The 22,534-nt window shown below is 39.6% G+C and overlaps 1 protein-coding gene across 1 annotated transcript; it reads right to left on the bottom strand.

Moving 5' to 3' along the window:
- Nucleotides 1-424: 424 nt before the first annotated feature.
- Nucleotides 425-949, bottom strand: LOC149244392 (DEAD-box ATP-dependent RNA helicase 21-like). Its single transcript, XM_089371531.1, has one exon. The coding sequence runs from the start codon at nucleotides 947-949 to the stop codon at nucleotides 425-427; it is 525 nt and encodes a 174-aa protein (XP_089227657.1).
- Between the last annotated feature and the right edge of the window lie 21,585 nt (nucleotides 950-22,534).

Below are 22,534 nucleotides of genomic sequence, written 5' to 3'. Positions count from 1 at the left end.
ACAGCAGCCATTGTATGCTACTCTCTTATCTGTAAAATACTCCTCGAGATCAACAATTTGCCAGAAAGACGGATCCTGGAAAGCCCTAAACCAATTCTTGCATACTAGAGAAGCGCCATTCTATCTCTCCTCCAAATCCAACCTTGAAAATATATTAATGAGAGCCTCGATTGGAATATCCTCTGCCAAATTCCCACCAATGTGACAATACTGATATCCTCGGAACACACAATAATCCTCCTAAATAGTCAACAATTTTGTCATCTATGGAAGAAAAAAGAACTCTGGAAGCACAGTTTATCAGTTTTGGAACCATTTTGTCCACATTGGTGATCAATTGCATGGCTATATTCAAAAGGCGCTTACGCTCTCCTCCAGCATTCACAACCGACCAATTCATAGTTGCTTTGTTTCGCAACACCTGTTACGTTAAGGTCTGCCGTTGTCGCCGCCCCAGTCTTGCCAGCACGTCCAGTGAAGGCATGCCATGCTTTATCACATGGGCAACATCTGGAATCTCTAAACCACGACCAGCAACACCTGTTACTACAAGAACATTGTAGTATTTATTCCGAAATCCTTCCAAACTTAACTCACGTTGTTCCTGGGTCTTCTTTGTGTTGATAAAAACAACTGTTGTTTTAACTCTCAAGTCATATAACAATCTCACTAGTCTTGACATCTTTTCACCGCCCTTCAACATCATCACATGTCGAGTTAAAAGTTCAGCTACTTTGCCAGCAGTACCTATGGTACCCTTAACAGAATTTCTAAGATACTTGTGAACTAACCATTCCACAGCAGGTGGCATTGTTGCACTGAACATATACGTTGTTCTATATATCCACTTTCCGTCCAGCTCCTCATTCTCATTCTCAAGCTTCAAGTTTCTTGAAGGCATAGCATCTAGAACTCCAACAACTTGTGGCTCAAAACCGATGTCAGTCATGCAATCTGTAAAAGGACTACCACCAGAGGATGAAACAAGAGTCTGATGAAACAGGTATCATGATCTCCTCAGTATGAAGTGAAAATAATGAGAATATGCATATTGCAAATGAACCATATCATCCTCTTCCTTCAATGGAGTATAGGCCCACATATAACAGTTTGATAAACCTCGTTTCCTGCAGCGTTTCCATCAATTCACCTTAAATATCTGTCATTTCCCAATTTCGTAGCGCAGCCAGTGCAAGGTCAGTGTTTTCGCTACGAAATCACTAAAACAGATGGCGCTGCGAAAACACCCTGTCTTTAAGCTAGGCTAAAAATTTTTGGCAACATAATTTTCAGTGATAACAGACGATCTACCATGGGAAGATCTCCATCACAAATCTTTGTTTTTACCTAAGGATGATGCTTTTGAAAATGATTTTTCATCTATCTTTACCGCTGAATATGTCAAAGACGCTCAGAATCCAACGAAACATTCTGATTCAGAGTTGAATTTAGGGAATATTTCTCGCACTATTCCCATTGATATTTCAGTGAAGCCCGGAATTGAGGAGAACATTCATATAGGTGCCGCGTGTACAGAAGATGAAATCCAAACTTACAAGGCCCTATTCCAAGAATTCCGCGATGTGTTTGCCTGGTCTTACGAGGAAATGCCGGGATCGATCCTGCCATTGTTGTTCATGAAATAAAGACCTACCCGGATGCTAAACCCGTCCGGCAACGGTTGCGTCAGATTCACCCTCGGAAAGCGGCTGCGATTAAAGCAGAAGTCGAAAAGCTGTTGAAAGCAGGTTTCATTTATCCGATCCCGTTGACGGATTGGGTATCGAATATTGTTCCGGTCAACAAGAAACAAGGAACAATAAGAATCTGTATCGACTATAGGGATATAAATCGAGCTTGTCCAAAAGACAACTATCCTACGCCTTATATCGATCAAATTATTGATGATTGTGCCGGAAGTGAAATGTTTTCCTTCATGGATGGTTTTTCGGGCTATAATCAAATCAATATTCTACCTGCCGACCAACCAAAAACGACATTCATTTGTCCATGGGGGACATTTGCTTATTGCAAATTACCTTTTGGGCTTAAGAATGTCGGGGCCACTTTTCAACGGGCGATGTCTTACGCATTTCATGACATCAAGCACATTGTGCAACCGTACCTCGATGATTTGCCTGCTCATTCTTTACATCGAGCTGATCACCTTGTCCACTTACGAGCAATCTTTATGAGGTGTAGGCATTATCGAATTCGGTTGAATCCCCACAAGTGTGTATTCTGTATAGAGACGGTTCGATTGCTGGGATTTGTTGTTTCAAAAGCCGGCATTCGCGTCGATCCCTCGAAGGTCGAAGCTATCATCAAATTGCCTCCTCCTTCGAGTTTGCGCCAACTCCAAAGTTTGCAAGGGAAAGCGAACTTTTTACGCCGGTTCATTCCAAACTACGCCGAGGTCACTAAAGGTTTTACACGGTTGTTGAAACAGAACGCTCAATTCTTATGGGATGAGATTGCCCAACAATCTTTTGATGCACTTAAACACGCGTTGACCCATGCACCGTTGTTGCATCCTCCCAACTACAACCAGGACTACTTCTTATACCTCGCAGCTTCGCATTCCACCATTGGAATGGTGTTAGTTCAAGAAGATGAATTCGGTGCGGAACATGTGATATATTATCTTAGTAGGACCTTAAACCCCACTGAGCTAAAATATTCGCATGTGGAGAAATTGGCCCTGGCAGCCGTTCAAGCTGTCCAGCGTTTTCGTCACTACATTCTTCTCCGTAAAACTACAGTTATTTCGGATTGCAACCCTATGATTTATATTTTGACAAAACAACTGCTAGGGGGCAAGTACTCTAAATGGATCGTTATCCTGCAAGAGTTCGACTTGGAGTTTGAGAAGTCCAAGTCTAAGAAATCCTTAGTTTTTGCGGAATTGATGTGTGATTTCCCGCGTGCTGACACAGAAACTGTGGCAGAGGAGTCCATTGCGGACGAATCTTTGTTTCTTATCAGTACTTTAGATCCGTGGTACGGGGATATAATCATCTATCTCCAAACCCAAACCTTTCGGCCTGAAGCTTCTAAGTCGGAACGTCGAAAAATTCGGTTTCAATCCCAGCAATACAAAATTATTGGAGATACACTTTATCGCCGGGGGGCAGACTTAGTTTTTCGACGTTGCTTAACTCACGAAGAGGCTGAGAGGGTTTTGAATGATTGTCACTCTGGAGCATGTGGCGGTCATATGTCTGGGTATGCCACAGCTCAGAAGGTGTTGCGCGCTGGCTATTTCTGGTCGTCTATGTTTAAAGATTGTATCATTGCAGTCCGGAAGTGCCACAACTGTCAAGTGTTTGATCGCAAGATGCGCGCACCACCTGCTCCTCTCCACCCTATAATTTCCGTTGGTCCATTCGCCAAATGGGGTATCGATTTTATTACTTGTAACCCTCACTCGGCCGGGGGGCATGCGTATATAATCCTCGCGGTTGATTATTTTACTAAATGGGCCGAGGCGATGCCTACATTCGACGCAAGCGGCAAAACAGCTGCAGTTTTCGTATTCAATCATATTATAACTAGGTTTGGTGTCCCACAAGCAATCATTACTGACCATGGGAGCCATTTTCGAAACATCATGATGACTGAGCTTACAAGCCAGCTTGGTTTGCGCCACGATAGCTCTACTCCTTATTATCCACAAGCCAACGGTTTGGTTGAGTCTATCAACAAAGTTCTGGTTATCATGATCCGACGAACCATTGGTATTCATCGGTCGAATTGGCACAACATGTTATTTTCAGCGCTATGGGCATACCGAACCTCAGTGAAAACTTCAACAGGTTTCACTCCTTTCCAGCTAGTTTATGGCTTGGAAGCTGTGTTACCCATTGAATGCGAAATCCCATCACTTCAAATGGCTGTCGAATTACTTCCAGCTACTTCCGAAGAGGAGAAACGTTTATTGTACTTAGCTAAATTAGATGAGACTCGACGTGACGCTGCATTGGCAATCGAGACTCACGCGAAGCGAATGAAAGCTCAGTATGATAGAAATGTGACCCCTCGAAGTTTTTCGGAAGGAGACCTAGTGCTATTATATGATCAAGCTAACGATAAGCTAGGTGCTGGAAAATTCGTTCCTATGTGGCATGGACCCTACATTGTAAAGCGAAAGCTAGCAAAAGGGGCTTATGAGCTGGTAATTTTGATGGGGACTCTTTGGGTAAACCCAGAAATGGACTTTACCTAAAGAGGTATTATGCTTAAATGGTGGGTATGGAGAATTTTTAGTTAGGTTAGATTTTCTTTCTAGCTAGCGTGTTTGTTAGTTTAGTTAGTGTGCTTAGCTTAGAGAGTGTGTTTTTTGTCGTTATTCTGGCTTATCTTGGTTTTACTCTTGATATTGCAGATGTCGACGCCTCTCCAAACATACATTGGATTTGCTGATGGTGCTTGTCGTAGTACACGGAATATCTCTTCCGCAGCTTGGGTTATCTATTCACCCTCTGACGAGTTAGTTTCTATGCATGGGGTAAGCCTCGGTCAAACAACGAACAACATTGCAGAATACAGTGCAGTGGTTGAATTATTATCCGAATCTATTTCATTTGGAATTCGACGTTTGATAGTGAGGTTAGATTCTGAACTTGTTGTATTACAGCTTAATAGAGTATATGCCATTAGAAATCCTGTGTTATTAAGGTTGTTTTTGAGAGTGCGTCTCTTGGAACGTGAATTTGATTACATTGAATATCAGCATATTCCAAGGTCTTTAAATACATTAGCAGATGCAATTGCTTCTCGAATGTTGGACAGACATTTACGATAATCATGCAAGTAAATTTAAAAACATTTCATCACATATGTTAAACAAGATAAGCCGGTAATAGTGATATATATATAGATAGGAGTGTGTCAAAAAATATACATCGTCTTCGATCATAGGTTGAAAAACACCTTATGATCGGCAAAATGATAAGTACAAAAAGTCAAAAATGTCACATGTATCCACAAAGTGACTAGCCAATCACTGGTGGTGCTCCCTATACGACACCACTGCACGGACTACCTTACACAAAAACCTCCTAAACGGTCCAGGGACTGCGACTACATAGCGCTGAAGTCTGATAGGAATATCATCTATGGTAGTCTCAGGTATATCCACCGTCAGACTCTAGATCCTGCTCCAACTCAGCTAGTGACTCTGCAGCCGCGTCCTGTGGGGCCGGTACCGGTGCAACTGGATGTCTCCTCTCAAAAGGCCGGAGGTTGGCTGGGCGCTGTGGACCAACATCTGCATTTTGAAAATTTTTACTGTCAGTTTTGAGACGATATATATAAAAAACAAAAAATATATATATATATATAATTTGAAAACTTGTGAAAAATAAAGTACCTCTATCGTCCCATTGTTCTCCCTGTGGAAGAACCATGTCCGGATCACCTCGAAAATCTACTCCGACATACAGAAAGTCCTGGATCGAAAAAACCTGGTCCTCTAACCAGTGAAAATAACTATCAGAGAATCGAACAACCGTCGCGCCCTCGTCAGGATGCCGGGCCATCACCGTAACCCATCGTATCAACTTTGGCTCCCGAGGACCCAAGATATCAACAATGAGTTGCTGAGGGATCAGCATCGGAACTCTCTCTAAGGCAAAGCTCATAACTAGAGGCCCATATCCAAAGGTCTTCAGTTGTCCGTTCTTTGCCCTAGTCAGTTGGCCCTTCATATTGGCCGACACAACATCACACCAGTTGAAAATGGTGCCTTGGAAACAGTCAATCGCCATCCGCATTTGGGACCCGGTGGCAATATGTAAAGCGGCTGCCCCGCAAATTCTGGTAACCATGAAAGCTATAACCTTGAGTTCACGCAGAGAGATGTGTTTGATTTCTACGCCTTTCGCATGGTGTGCATTGGGTGTGCACCAATCTGCCCGGAGACTAGCAAGGGATTGGCCACCCGGCCTAGTCCCGGCTAGATTGAGTTGCTCGCCCCTATTTGGCAAGCCAGTGAGAAAGTATATGTCAGAGGGCTCTATCTCGAGCTGGTGCCCTCCGATGTAAAAGCATTGCTCATGAATGTTCCATCTCTCAACCAGCCACTCCAAGAATCTCACCTGAGCCCTCATGCCAGGTATGGCCCAGTATTTATATAGTCCGCATGCTTTTAGGGCATCAATGGAAGGTTGATGATCAATTGCGGCTAAATCAACGTCCTCATGCTCTCTTTCTCTCCAATCCAACATGGTGAGTGCCCTACACACCAAGAAACAAAGATTAGAATTGATTTGGGAAAATTCAAATGGTTGTTTGTGGAGTTTGGGGTTTCAAATTCCGCCTTTAGGACACAGAGCGTCGGGACGCAGCTGGCCTGAAGGTGGACTGCATCCCCTGACCTTTTTCCTGTATAGGAAAAAGTCGAGGGACGCAGGTCACCCTAAGGGCACCTGCGTACCCCGCGGAGCGATTTTTGAAACCCAAAACCCCCCAAAAATCAAAACTAAAACCTAAAACAAACTTTTAATCGGATGAAATTGAAGAGGAGGATGTTGTGAAATACCTGGAAGAGATGGCGTTCGATTCTGAAAGTCGGATTCTCCGCAGCGACCACGGGAAGTTTCTTGCCAAAAGCCCTTTGTTCAACCTCAACAGTAAAATGGTAAAAATGACATGGTAAAAAGTCTTTTTATAGGTTTTTTGGATGAATGAATGCTAGGTTTGTTCATTTTTCACCATGGAAGGATATTTTTCAATGTATTTTTGCCTATCTTAAACAGGTATGAGTAATGTGTCATTTTTGTGCAGGACAAAGAGATTTAAAGGGAAAATTCTCATTTTTCACGAACCAAAATATCAGAGTCATCTTTTAAGCCCTTTTCTGACTCCTAAAAAATGAAAAGATTGCCGAGCGTTTCTTTTACACTCGTTAAAACGGAATTAAAAGACGGTCCCCTTATAGCTCTTTTCTGACCGTAAAATCAGGAAAAGATTGCCGGGTTTTTGTCATTTCAAACTCGATACGGAAATAAAACGACGTGTCCTTGATCGCTTTTTACTTTTCAGGTCAGTGACACTAATTATGAAAGTACTCCTTGGTCGCAAGATCAAGCGGTTCCCCCATGTATTATTTTATACTTTTTCGGGCTTGAGGGACACAAATCTACGAAAAAGTTCAACTTGGAGTCTTCTTAAGTTTTTCAGACTCTCTAAAAATTGAAAAACGCCGAGTTTCTCCTATACTGGGCTCGTTAAACATTTCATAGTAAAGGACCCGTTCAATTACAAACAGGAACGAACCAATCCTTCCTAGGGTTCGAATCAAAACTAGGTTGGACTCATCCGAAGGATGAGCTTATAATCAAGCATATGTTATCCTCCTCAAGCTTGTTAAAAATAAAGAGGTACTTGCCAGAAATGGTGGGGGAAAAGAGAGAAGAATGAGCCTATTTGTTATCTTTTGTCTCAGAAGAAACTTTATTACCACTCTTGGACACGACACTTTTCATTCACCTAGGTTGGGAAATCTTTTACCTCACAGTTGATCAAACCACTTTGAAAGTCTTCAGCCGGGTTCCGGGGATTAACTTTGAGTTATTCATCACCAAGCCATCTGTCGTGTCGTTATGTGTTCAAGAGGTCTGCAAGCAAAACTTTCATCTGCAAAATACTTGTCATCCATTTGACCATCCCTGAGTCAGTCCTTACAACAACATTTCTTCAACTTGAACAATGATTTTGTGTTGTGGGCTTGCCTGCAACGGGTCGCTTTCTATCGACATCAGCACATTATCTAGAGAGATGACTTAGAAATCGTCAGTACCTTGAAGTCTGCATGCATCAATGGAAGGTTTCTCGCCTTTGGCATCAGTTTACATCATTGACTTTCGATCGAAGGATTCCGTGAAATGTTCGACATCAACTCATTCATTCACATCTCATGGATTGTACTGGGTACTTTGAGAACCATTGACATTACTGGTGGTCTCTCTCACACTTGTTAACAGTTTACATTATCGACTGGTAATCAAGTGGTTTCTACCATGTTCGACATCAACTCATTTATTCGCATGGCTAGAATCGTACCAATTCGAGAAGTAGAAATGAAGACCCTGGATCTAGTTTCCACCATCCAGGCTGCGAGGAGTTTTGTATTCATTATCTAAGTAGACTAATCATAAACAGATGGCTGCGCCCATACTGTGTCTACAAAAGTCTATGATTATGATGTACTGCAAGATCATTCCTGTATCAGAGTAGTTAGTCTGTTAGTTAAAGTTTTAATCTGAGTATGGGAATGCCTACCTCAGTGATGATATAATCTTATACATGTATTTTGTGTTGAAAATTGCAGGTTCTGACCAGGTTCTCCACGAGATAATCCTTGAAATGATAAAGCACTTCACCCTTCCTAGATAATACAAAACCCTAATCTATTACAGGCTTCGCACTTTAGGGGGCAATCTGTTACACTAAAAAATGTCACCATGGCTATTTACAGTTAGTATGGCTCTATCAACAGTCATGCTATCCTCTTAGGCAAGTCTTATGCCTCTGCTCTCCATGTCAAACTCCAAAAAGAGAGAAAGTCTTTACAAATGTATTTATCTCTGGGTACGCAGGTTCTCTCAACCTTACCTGCGGGTACGCACCCAATGTTCACAAAAGCTGCGTCTTTGGACGCTCTGTATGTAAAAGGGCAGGTGCGTCCCCCTGTAAAGGTCAAAATGCGCAAGTTTCATATTTAAAAAGTTACTTGTGGTCATTTCTAGAGCATTCTAGAAGGTTGTTCGACATGTATTGAGCGCCTCTAGATGGTTCATGCACCCATACCAAAGAGGAACTTATCCCATCAATAAGGGAGCTATCCCATCCAAAGAGGGGATTATCCCATTGATGGTGGACCTGATTAACTTCCTCTTGAGCACTATAAATACAGGCATTGGGCCAGAAGGAGGGAAGGTTGGAAGCTATACATTTCTATGGGTAGATGCTGCTGGAATTAGGACTCCCATTTAGAAGCTTGTGAGGAGAGATTGCCATCTTTGCTTGTTCTATTTGGAAGTGGGTGAGCTTTGTCAAAGTAAAGGAGAACTCTTGATGGACCCTGGGAGGGACTTGCACAACACCAAGGCTCAAGTTGTATTTGTTCCTTTTGTTACCTATTAATGCAAATGAGTCCATTCTTCTCAATAACTTGTTATTTATGAGTTGTTTCATGTACTCCTTGGTCTATGTGTTAAATATGTTTTATTCTATGAGATTATCAAGTGCTATTTAATCGTTTGATTGTTAGTGGATGCAGGTTTCAAAGTGAAGGAGGAGCTCATCCGGATCAGCGGAGCTGGACTGCTACAACAGCGTGGGACTACAGGTAGGATCTAAACACTTGATTTCTTATGTAGTAAATGCATGTTTAGAGAAGGATTGCTCTTGTTTGTCTTGTTTGTCACTAGAGATTCTTAGGCTCCTAGGGAGGTTGGTTGTGTCCGCACAATCGACTCTTTCCACCTGACAGAGTGCTCCATCTTGCAACACTATGGCTTAGGAGTCCTTCACATGCAGCATCCCGGCGGCTTCTGAAGTACCAATGGCCAAACTGGTGGATGCCGCATCGATCTGTGTTGCCCAAATCTATAGCTCTCGCAGATTCACCTGAATGGCCCCCAATGCCTATTGTTGCTGCTCAAACTACTGCAGCAGTTCCGTGGTGGAATTCTGCACTGTATCCCCAATGTCGTTCAGATCCCCCTCTGTTAGGGTGATCGGGTCCATGGACGTCTTGTTGGCCTTGGACTTCTTCCACGACCCTATTTTTTCTTATCCCCTTGGACGCTTGATATGGAATGGAGGTGTCTGTGGGTCCGCTCCTCCCTATTCTATCGAATCATCCTCTTCTTCCTCTTCTTCTAGGGAGGGTGACTTCTCTTTTTCGGAGCCGCGCTCCTCTCCTCCTGTCTGTCCACCTGTCTCTTATGTGGCAGCGTGGTCTGCCCTAGCCTTATCCTCAACCTCCTTCCTCCTTTTCTCAGCTAGCTGCTCCATCTTGAGCTTGGCTTCATCCTTCTTCCACTGTGTGGCTGTCTTGCTGGATCTCGTCGTTAAGTCTGAGGCAGTGTGCCATTTTGCTGGCCAGTTGTCAATAACCACTTGAATCGCATCATCCATAGCTAAGTAGGGCAAGTCATGCCACTTCTGCTCAGGGTCCTTTCGTGCCCTTATGGATACATGGTGGAAATCAACCTTAAACTCCGTGTACGGCTACAATTTATCAAAGACAGTAGGCGACAACTGTGGCTTGTAGTTGATGGTCATGTGCACATTCATCTCCATCAAGATCCAAAAGATCTTGATGTCCTTGATCTATTGAGGATCCTTAGTCGCCCATAGCGAAGCATACTTCGCGGCCTCAGGCAGGTCCGACGCGACCGAGGGAAATTGGCTGTCTTCGGGTAGCTCCCAGGCTACTAGCATGATGGACAGCAAGAGCCACGCATAGTGGAAGGTCTTGCTGAGATCCTGCACCTCGTGGCAGTTCGCGAGGAACTCACCGCAGAGGTAGCACACCCAATTAAACTGAACCCCCTCCACGCATTGGGCCACTAGAGCTACGACGGGCGCCGGTACTTCATCAGAGCGACACTTCTGCATGACCTTCCCTGCCAATATTTGTGTGGCCACTTTGACCGCAGGGTCGGAAATACTTGTAATCGCATAGCCACACGGCTTCTTTACTAATTTGAACTTCTTCTTCATGGCCTCTGTAAGGGCCAGTTCGCCTGCCTTCCCACCAAACATCATAGCTGAATTCTCCCATGAATATGGTAGCCTCATGGTTTTGTGCATTAGCCTACAGTGATTGGTATTGGCTCCTCCAGCCACAAACACCCATCATGTACCAAGCACAACAACTGCTTGATTACCAACAAGGTAATGGGTGTGCGATTGTAGTGCGACACCCATAGCAAGTTGAACAGGCCTGCCTTATCCACTCCTTTAATCCACTTTCGTGGTTCCAATGCGGTCACCCTAGTGGTCTTTGTTTAGTCAATTTAGTGTGTCCTAAATTGCTACATAAGTTATCAATCCGGGAGTCGTAAACTGATGAAGTTTAATGCACTGTATGTGTTAGACAACCCTTTTCTTACCTCACTGTTTCAGTTTTATCTTGTTTTGGGGTTTTGTTCTTGTTGGTCTCCTAAAGTGTTCTAATGCAATGGAAATCCTAATCTGCTGTTAAAGCAAAAGTTTAAGAATACTTTTAAAGATCAAGTGTGGATGTAGAGTTGAAGACAAGGTTTATGCTTCTTATAATAATTTCCAAACTTTGAACTTAAAAGATCTTAAAACATGTTGTCTACAAAATCAGAACTTGAATAAGAGTGTAAACATGAAGCTACATAAACCAAACTAAAAATGGAGTACTAAAAATGAGGTTACTATCTCCACTGCCTATCCTAATTGTAGAATTGAAATCTAATAAACTGCTGCACTCAAAACCAAAAAGTAAAGAAACTGGAAACTAGTCAATGATTTCACCCATAATCACAATATTTCGTCAATTAACTTCTAAAACGGGGTTAATCTAAAGACTCTGGAAATATCATCATATGGCATGAAAAGAATGACATCTAAATTATCTAATTTGCACACTAATGAAAGCAAAGCCAATTACTCCATCTATAATCACAATATTTCGTCAATTAACTTCTAAAACGGGGTTAAGCTAAAGACTCTGGAAATATCATCATATAGCATGAAAGAACTGACATCTAAACTATCTACTTGCATACTAATGAAAGCAAAATCAATTACTTCACCTATAATCACAATAGCTCGCCAATTAACTTCTAAAATAGGGTTAAGCTAAAGGCTCCAGAGATATCATCATATAGCATGAAGAACTGATATCTAAACTAGAACAGTAAAAAAATCTCACTTAAATAAAAGCATAAACAACTGAAATTGAAAACTAAAGTTCAACAGAGGAAGCAAGTCTCAAATCACCACTTGATGCAAAAACTACACTAAGAAGCTTGAGCATAACTAGACTTAAAGACCTATTCTGAAGTGCGCTTATCAGTGTTAGCAGAAAATGTGACAAGCTGCAAAAATATGTATAGGATTAGAATTATTAAAATCATAAGAAAAACATGAGAAATGTACAACTCGAATGAGAGAAAATATAAATGAAAAACTATACAAAAACAAAAGAAGAACCTCAGCTACGCAAGGGCCCTCTGCACAGCTTTGGACTAACATGCTGTTACTTCAAACCACGCTAAAACGGCCATGTGAAAAACAAAGTTTTATATTATGAAATAGAGTAATATGTCTCTCGGTTACACAACAGCAAAATAACGCTATAACAACAGTATCAAGAACTAACTATCTGTGTTGCAAATGCTTACATTTATAGAGAAAATGGATAACTGTATCTCCGAGGAATTTCTTCAGCAATAGACACGTGAACAGGTCAAAATCCGAGGATTCAACCTCTCGGTTGCCATGAGTAGTAAATATATGCGAGTTGGATGTTGGATTGCATTATGGAGATGGCCTGCAGGTGGCAAAAACGGATCCACGAGTTCAAGAACGGCTTCAGGCTTCTTTTGCATGCAGGAATAGAGTCCTAGTTGATGTATAACTCTCTATTGACCACCCTTTGACTAGGACCTTTCCTTGTGAATTTGGCTAAGTAAATATGACCTCATCCATGTGTGGATCATTCTTGAGCTGCCCATGTGTCTCATTCCTCCTACCGACACCTGTAACCTACAGAACAATGAAAACGACTGCAGAATTGTGAGTTAGCTGCAGAAAGTGGCTACATTCCGTAGCTGATAAACAAAACCTAGATCAAATAGCACACACAATGATATAATTTGAAAATCACTCAAATACACTCCTGAAATCAACATGTAACAACTTTTGATAGCTTAGGATGCACTGACATGGGAAAATAGAAGAGAAAGGGTTCAAGAAAATGCTTGGAAGAGAGGTAATTTTGGGGCTCAACATACCCCCACTGTGAAGATGTTGCATGTCCTCATGCAACCAAAATTGTAACTATCCTTCCTTCAATTCATCTGCTCTGAAACTTCTGCTAAGAAATCTAACCTTTTCTTCTTCTTTCTTGTTGTCACTGTCATCTTGGGCTTCATCATAAGACATCTGTACTTGAGATTGATGAGGGCTCTACTCAACCTCCTATTTTTCTTCTTCAGTTTTCTATTTTTCTTATGCCATAACCCTAAGTGTAGCATGGTATTGTCATGGATAACTTTGTCCAATTTGTTTTGCTCTTTTAATGTCTCATTCTCCCTTTAGATATGTCTGTTCAAGACTTCCAGCTCATAAATTTCTTGCTTCAGTGACTGGATCAAAGTTTCCTGAGTTGTACCTGGCTGATTAGATGAAGTTCCTTGCTCTACTGTAGTTTTCTGCTGTTCCAATGATTCAATGAAATCATACATCTGCTACTGAGTTTGATCAATTTCTGGAGTTGTCTTCCTTGGACTAGTTTCAAAATCTAACTGAGGAGAAGGAGAATACTGTGGACTTTGATCAGGTGGAGTGTTTTCTGGTGACTGATATGGAGTTTCACCTCCCAGGTCTATGAATTGAGCTCCTTTGATTTGTGTTTTCTTCAATTTTCCCTTTAATCTAGAGCTTCTTCTTAGACCTTGTGAGCTTATGTCTCCCTTTCCTATGCTCTGTTTCTCCTTTCCTTTTTGTTTTGCCTTAGTTGACTGTTCTTTAAGATGAATTAATCTCTCAGAAAGCACTTGCTCTTCCTCTGAAGAAGGCTTAGGAGTCTGGTAAATGTCTTCAATTTTCCTCTTTCCTTTCTGTTTTGCTTGTTTCCTAATTTCAGTCAATGTTTCAGAAGGCAATTCTTCTTCACTATTTTCCTTGGTCACACTAGTAGGAGTATCTTGGATTGTTAAAGTTGTTCTTTTCCTCCTACTTTTCTTTGCTGAACTCCCCTCAGGCACTTCAGGAGGGTCTTGGAAGAAGTTCCTAACTAGGAATTTTTCCCATGTATCTTCCCTTTCTTTCAAATGATTTTCAACCAGGATCTTAATAAGGCCATGATGGTAGAGATGAGGTTCCACATCATCTATATTCTTTTGCATAGTAGTAGGCATTTTTCTCAAACCACTCAACAAGAAATAAGGGAGGTTGATAGTTTCATTCTCCAAGAAATTCATTAATAATCTGATATGATACATGTACATGGAGCCATACCTACCCTCGCATGTAATGAATTTCTGAATGATCAACAACAGACTAGTCCATTTATCTTTTAAGGCTGAAACAGGAATTCCTCGTTTAAAGATTGATACGTCCATACCTGGATTACGAAGAATGACCCTCCAGACCTTTTCATCGAAGTCCTTGTTCTTAAACCATCTCTCCCCTTCTTGTGGAAGCTCTGTGGCTGCTACAATTGATGACTCTGTCACTGGAAATTTGATGTCCCCGATTTCAACTTCTACACCATTGAAAAATCTTGCAAACCTTTTTGTAACCTCCTTATTATGACCCTTGAACTTCTTAATAAACTACAACCATCTTTCCTTCTTCAATGTGCTCTTAAGCTGTGGGTATCCTTCCATGAATTTAACCCCTTCGGGCTCTGTTCTCACTATAAGACCCATTTTTCCTTCTTACTGTGAAGACACCTCTGTAAATGATAGTTTTACAAGAGCAGAACGGTTATGTGAGCGGAAAATAGAAGAGGGCTGTGGAGAAAATAGGTGGTTATGAAATGGGAAGAATACTGAGCATGAAATGAGAGAGGGTTTATGGAGAAGAAGTTTGTGTAAACAAACAATGAACTGAGAATCGTAAAACCCGGTGTGGAAGCGTGGAGGCAGAGTGTCACTCATGAAATTTGCAAAGCTGAACGGAGTTTGAGTTCATAAAAGGCTGTGGAGTGAAACGTCAGTGGGTTCATAAAAAGGCTGCGGAGTGGAACGTCAGTGGAAGAGAGTCGTATTCAATCAGCTCACGTCTACATGATTAGCCATTTTAACAAGTGTAATGAGGATGTACGACTAAGTACGAGTTAAACTCGGGAATGGATTATGAGACCATTAGGATTGATGTAGAGGATATGGTGGAGTTAAGGCAGCTATCAAGTCAAATCATTACACGTTATGGAGCTTGTGATTTACAAACTATACAAATTATGCGTTTGAAATGCTATTTGAAAATGGTTTTTTCCATACCTCTTTCGTTTTGCTAACTTTTAATTGGCTTCCTCTGTAGGTGATTTTCAGGTGCTGTTGTCTTCAAATATCTTCTCCTTCCATACCTGCATCTTGCTTTTATTATTATTTGGCTAATCACTTGACTGTCACTGTAGAGTAACAAAGGATTAGCCGCGAAATCAACAATCAGTTGCGGAATTAGAATTTAGCTGCGGAATTAGAATTCAACTGCAGAAACTGACATAATGAATAACATATGACTTGGCGAATGAATGGAAATGGATGGAAATGAAAAATGACTGTATGGATGATACATGGAAAGGTGAATATGAAGAGAATCTGAAAGAAATTTTATTGATGGAATGTGGTGACGAGATGGAGCGAAATAAAATGAAATGGAATGGAACAAACTATGAGTGAAATGAGAGATTTTTTGGAAAATATAGGGCATCAGAATCTTCTGATTTTCGCCCTGTATTTTCTGTATAAGACTGCCAATCAGTGATTGGTTTTCAGGCTTATATATTATTTTATTTATTTATTTTTTATTTTTGTTAGATGATGATGAAAAAAAAAAGACTAGGCTGGTCGAGAAGAATGATTCTTCTTCACCAGCCTTATTGCAGAATTATCTTGAAAGATTTTGATAAACTCCTCCTTTGAGAGTGGCTTATGATAGATCTTCAATCTATGGCCATTCACAATGAGAGGAGTTTGATTCTCATCGATTGTTTTGATTCTTACTGCTCCATTGCTAAAAACTTTTTCAATCTCATATGGCCCAAGCCAATGAGTCTAAAATTTACCTTCAAAATCTTTGAACTTTGAATCAAATAGCAATGCCCAATCTCCTTCTTGAAACATTTTGTCCTTAATGTATTTGTCATGCCACTTAGCTCTCTGCTGCTGAACTAGATCGGTTCTCTCAACTGCTTCTTGTCTGATCTCATCTAGTTCATTCAACTTCTCCAGTTTATGCTTTTGAGCTTCTGATAGATCCATTCCCAACTGAACTTCCATCTTGAAGGTTTTAACTTGGAACTCAATGGGGAGTAGAACTTCCTTCCCATAAACAAGTTCATAGGGAGTGTGTCCTATTGTGTTCCTCCATGTAGTTCTGTAGGCCCATAAGGCTTCAGGAAGCCTTTCTGCCTAATCTCTTCTATGTAGATGCACAGTCTTGGTAATGATTCCTTCAATTACTTTGTTTGTGGACTCCACTTGACCATTTTCTTGCGGATGATAAGGAGTGGATTTCCTATGCTTGACCTTGTACTCTTCCATAAGCTTCTCCATCATTCTGGATGTGAATTGACTTCCCTGATCTGTCACAATTTCCCTTGGAACACCAAAGCGAGTAAAAATATCCTCATAAAGAAAATTAACTACTGTATTTTCAGTAGCATAAAATAATGCTTTGGCTTCTACCCATTTAGTGACATAATCAGTACATACCAATATATACTTTTTCTTCTTGGATGGAGGATTAATAGGTCCAATAAAGTCTAAAGCCCATTTTTCAAAGGGTTCGATGAGTACCTGAGGTTGTAATGGCATCTCATTTGAGAGGGTAGGTTTCCCTACCCTTTGGGAGCTGTTACACCTTTTGACATATTGTTTTGCATCTTTGAAGAGGGACGGCCAATAATATCCTAAAGAAAGAATTTTATAAGTTGTCATCTTGTCAGCAAAGTGTCCACCACACGGTTCATCATGACATGCTTTGAGAATATCAGGCATTTCATCTTCCGTGAAACATTTTCTGATCACAAAGTCTAGCCCTGTTTTAAACAATTCGTTAGAAATCCATGAATATCTTGCAGGGAAAATTTTAAGAACCCCCCTAAATTTATAAATATAATAAGTGGGCGAATCTCCATGGTATATAGGAAAAATGGAAGGCGATTTTATCAATAATATAATATGTATATATAATTTTTTGGCGAATCTCTCACCAGGCATGGCGAATATTTTAGTCAATTATAAAATCTTGTAAGATCTTGGCGAGTCTTTCACTAAATAATAAAACTTTGTAAAGTCCTAGTGAATCTTAGCATAGTGAACTCTTAGAGAAGAGTAAAAATGGATCTATGCTGGTTTAATTCCCCCATTTAAATAGGCCACATTCCAGGTGAATACCATGGGTCAATACCATGTGCCATTTTGGTGAATACCATGGGTCAATACCATGTGCAATTTTTATTTTTATTAATTCTAATATTAGGGTTAATAATGGTTTTTTGCATGGTATTAATAGCAATCTAGTCCATGGTATTTGTCCCATAGTATTTTTCCCATAGGTTTCACCTAAATATAACCCATTTCTTGAGTGTTCGTAAATATAAGGTGACTTATGGAGTAAATATAAAAAATGTTTTATTTGTTTACCATACCTCTAGTTTATTTATATTTTTATTAATTTACCATACCTCTATTACAAATATGGTATTTGGCCCATAGGATTCACTTAAATAAAACCTCTTTCTTGAGCCTTCATAAATAGAACGAGGTTTATGGACTAAATATAAAAAGATGTTTTATTTATTTACCATACGTCTAGTTTATTTATATTTTTATTTACTTACCATACCTTTTGAGTAAGTATAAAAAGACGTTTTATTTATTTACCGTACCTCCACTTTACTTATATTTTTATTTGTTTACACCAGGTGACTTATGGAGTAAATATAAAAAATGTTTTATTTATTTACCATACCTCTAATTTACTTATATTTTTATTAATTTACCATACCTCTTTTATAAATATGGTATTTGGCCCATAGGATTCACTTAAATAAAACCTATTCTTGAAAATGGGCGAATGGATTCACTTAAATAAAACCTATTCTTGAAAATGGGCGAATGGAAGCTTGTAACTCCTAATTTCAAGGGCTAAATTTACCTTTTTTACCCTCTCCCTTAAAATAAGGTGGGCTATTTGAGGTGATTTGTAAAAATGTACTATGATACAAAATATTCGCCCACTAAAAATTTAAAATCCCTTAATTTCGCCAAAGGGCGAACATTCGCCCCTAAAATTATCCTTGATATCTTGAACTATCCTGAATAATATTTCTTCTTTCACTAGGAAATAAATGTGGAGGTAGTTTCCCTGTAACCAAATAGTTAGCCATATCTGCAAACCAAGGAGTTTTAGTAGTTACTGCAAATAAGTATTCATCAGGAAACTTATCCTCTACAGGAGAATCTTCTTTGATATTCTGAATCCTAGACAAGAAATCAACAACTGTGTTTTGTTTCCCAGGTCTATCTAACACAGTAATATTGAATTCCTGTAAAAGTAGGAGCCATCTTGTAACTCTGCCATTAGTAATAGGTTTGTTCATCAAATATCTAATTGCAGAATGATCAGTATGAATAAAAGTTTCATAGCCTGTTATATAATGTCTGAACTTATTAATTGCATGAACAACAACTAAGAACTCTTTTTCAGTCACAGTATAATTTAACTCAGTGGGAGTCAAATTTTTACTGGTATAGTAAATGGCATAAGGAACCAAGTCTTTTTGTCCCAGTACAGCTCCTAGAGCTGTATCTGAAGCATCTGTAGAAATATGGAAAGGAAGTTTCCAATTTGGTCCTCTCAAGATAGGTGCTTCAGATATTCTTGTTTTCAAGGCTTCAAATGTTGATTGGCAATCAGGACTCCACTTGAATTCACAGTCTTTTGTAAGCAGTTTGAAGAGTGGAGATGCTATTTTGGTAAAGTTTTCTATAAATCTTCTATAATATCCAGTAAATCCTAGAAAACTTCTAACATCTTTTTGACAATTTGGAATAGGTAACTTGGAGATGACTTCAACTTTGGATTTGTCTACTTTAATCCCATCCCCTGAAATATGATGTCCCAAAACAATACCTTTAGTAAACATCATAAAGCATTTTTCATGGCTTAATGAAAGGTTTGTTTCTTTACATCTTATAAGGACTTTTTCCAAATTTTCCAAGGCTTCTTCAAATGTATTACCATAGACTGTAAAATCATCCATATATACCTCTACACAATCATGGATTAGATTAGAAAAAATTCCTAGTACTGCTCTTTGGAATGTTGCAGGTGCATTACATAATCCAAAAGGAAGCACTTGGTAGGCAAAAGTTCCCCATGGACAAGTAAATGTGGTTTTATCCTGATCTTCAGGTGCTACTTGAATTTGATTATAACCACTAAAACCATCCAAAAATGAAAACTAATTTTTGCCTGCTAATGTATCTAATACTTGATCTATAAAGGGAAAAGGAAAGTGATCCTTCAAGGTTGCTTTATTCAATTCCCTATAATCAATGCACACCCTCCATTTACCATTCTTTTTGGGCACTATCACCAAGGGAGAAACCCATCGGCTATCTGAGATTGGGTAAATGAAGTTCACATTGAGTAATTTTTGGAGCTCTTCTTTCACAATCTCCCTAAGATTTGGATTCATCCTTCTCTGAGGTTGTCTGATTGGTCTATTGTTTTCCTCAATATAGATATGATGGATGCAAGTCTTAGGGTCAATACCTTTCATATCAGTATACTCCCATGCAAATGCAGTAGAATGTTTTTGTAAGATTTTGGTTAGCTCTTCTTGTTGTAACTTTTCCAAGTTTTTGTTGATATTCAATGTTTTACCTGGAAAAATTTCAACTGCAGAACTACCAAACTCTTCCATAGAGTAGAGAGACATTTTCCTTGATGACAAGTATTCAATATTAGAATCTAACTGAAATTGTGTGTGATCATATTCTGAAGATGTTTCAAAATTTTCTAATGTGTTCAGGATTTGACTATCCTCACTAACTTCAGAGAGAGTAAAGACAGGTTGTATAGCATCTTCATCATTGACCCATTCATTGTCTCCTACTTCTGTAATTGCTTTTGCTGGAGGATACAAAGTAAATTTCTTTGTTGAACTACCACCAGAAATGTACATGTCACTAGATCTACTACTAATAAAACCATCAGTTGTGGCTAGCCAAGGTCTTCCTAAGATGAGTGGGTGTCCTCCTAGATTATTCTTGGGAGTCAAAATCATGAAATCCACCGGATATTCCCAAGAATCTAAGGAGACCAAAATATCTTCTAGTACACCATCTGGTTTGATTACTGATCTATCTACAAGTTGCAGTAAGGTAGGTGTGAAAAGAAGATTAGGAAGTTTAAGTTGTTCCATAGTCTGTCTACTCATAATGTTTATAGCAGCCCCTAAGTCAATCAATGTATTTGGAATTTCTATTCCATTTATGTGTGTCTTGATAATTGGACTACCTGGATCCACATATTTCTGCATGGTAATCTTTCCCATCATGATATCTGCTATTTTTCCTACCAGGTGGATTCTTTTTGTGTCTCTTGGTTTCCTACCTAGTCTTTTGATACTCAACTCCTTTATTGTTTTTTCTAGAATAGGAATCTCTCTAATGGCTTGTAGCAAGGGAATCTTGATACAAACATTCTTTAATTCATCTAGGAAATCATAGTTAGGCAACAAGATTTGTTTTTCCACCCCCCTGTCAATTTGTAATCTCTTAGGAAAAGGAGGTGTGGATGTAGATACAGGTTGCTCAACTATAGGAGTTGTGGGGGTTGAATCTTTTTGTTTTTCTTTTTGAATGGTTGGGTTTTGAAGGGATGCTTCTTCAAAACTTTTATTGACTTTCAGAGAATCCTCCTCAGAAGCATCTTGCTCTTGAATATCTATAGAAGGTTTTTCCTTTTCTAAAATCCTACCAGATCTAAGTTGAACATCATTAAGATCTAGAGGAACAATCATGTAGGTAGGAAATGGTTGTCCTTCTACCATGTAAGAATTCTAAGGGTTTTTTTTGTTGGGATTTGATAATGGTTAGGCTGGTAGTTGATTTGGCTTCTGTTGAAATGGAAGCAAGAGTTGAGAATTTTGATTTTGTTGAGGAGGTTGTTGTTGTGGAAATGGAAATGAAAGTTGAGGGCTTTGATTTGGAAGTTGTGGATTTTGTTGTTGGTTTTGTGGAGGAGGATAGCCCTGATAAGATGGAGGATATTGATAATATTGAGCAAATCTCCCATAAGGATTTTGTACCCCTTGTGCCCATGATTGAGATTGATACTGATTTTGAGGTTGAGGCCAAGGTTGTTGCCAAGAATTCCAATTTGGTGGGGGTTGAAAATTCATTGGATTGTTAAATCCTTGATTTTGTTGCCCTTGCTAAGGTCTTCTTGAAACAAAGCAAATAGATTCTACAGAATTTGGATCCTCCTGAAAGACAGCTTTAAGCCCTAGGATTGAAGGACAATCCTTGGTCTCATGACTTTCTGAGCAAATCATACATGTTTCTACAACTTTTGCATCTAAGGGACATTCTCTTAGAGCATGTTTCTTTCTACATTTTGGGCAAAAGATGGCTAAGGCATCAACTTATGTTTTCTGCTTGTTTTGAATTTTGAGGGTGTCTAGCTATTCACTAAGGCTCCCTAGAATGTCAGTTTTGAACTCATCAAGCATATTGCCAATTTCTGCCCTACTTACTATCCCAGTTGCAGATTTGTTTGCTCTAATAAGAGAAGGATCTCTAGGCCCTTTTCCAGTTTTAGATTTTCCCCTTGAGAGATGGACACATAGTTCTGCTATGTCACTTAGTGGAAGTTGAGAGATGTCTCCCTTCCCCATCATGTTTAAAATATCTATCCATTCATCTCTAATGGCTTTCAATAAAAGGGCTTTCAAGGTTTCCTCATCTAAATTGTTCATTTTTGCTCTCTTTAAGTTGTATTGAAACCTCTCAAGAAAATCCTCTAGATTCTCATATTCTTTTTGCATCATTTTGAATAACTCATCCTTATGATTAGTAGGCATACAATAATCCAAATATCTATCCAAAAATGCCTGCCTCATATCATTCCAAGTCCTAATAGATTGAGTGACTAATCCGATAAACCATTTCAGAGCAACCCCTTTCAATGTTGAAGGGAACAATTTGAGTTTTTGAGAGTCTTCTAAATAGTCATAGGTTCGACATAAGACTTCAAACTTGAATAGAAATGTTTCAGGATCCTCACTTCGCAATCCATAAAAGTTTGGGAGGATAGATGGTGAAATATTTTTCATTGTTGTATCGGTTTCCTCATCTACTATAGGGAATCCAAATGAGTTATATCCTTCCCTATTTTCCCCATTGTTACCTCTACCTCCTCCATTGTTACCTCTACCACCTCCATTATTTCCTCTACCTCTACCTCTACCCCTTCCTCCAAATAGTGAAAATTCTCCATCTTGCTTTTCTTCTGCCATGATAGTTTCCTCAGAATCTTCTGGCTCTTCTATTAATGGCTGATGAGAGAGAGTTTCTACCTC

This window comes from Pinus tabuliformis, chromosome 8, assembly GCF_031772625.1.
Source record: "Pinus tabuliformis cultivar Carrire ecotype Pingquan chromosome 8, CPIR1, whole genome shotgun sequence".
NCBI lineage: Eukaryota > Viridiplantae > Streptophyta > Pinopsida > Pinales > Pinaceae > Pinus > Pinus tabuliformis.
This window is presented reverse-complemented; position numbering and strand designations above follow the sequence as displayed.

Coding starts and splice junctions, on each gene's coding strand:
- LOC149244392 (XM_089371531.1), bottom strand. CDS start 949: ATGACTGACATCGGTTTTGAGCCACAAGTTGTTGGAGTTCTAGATGCT.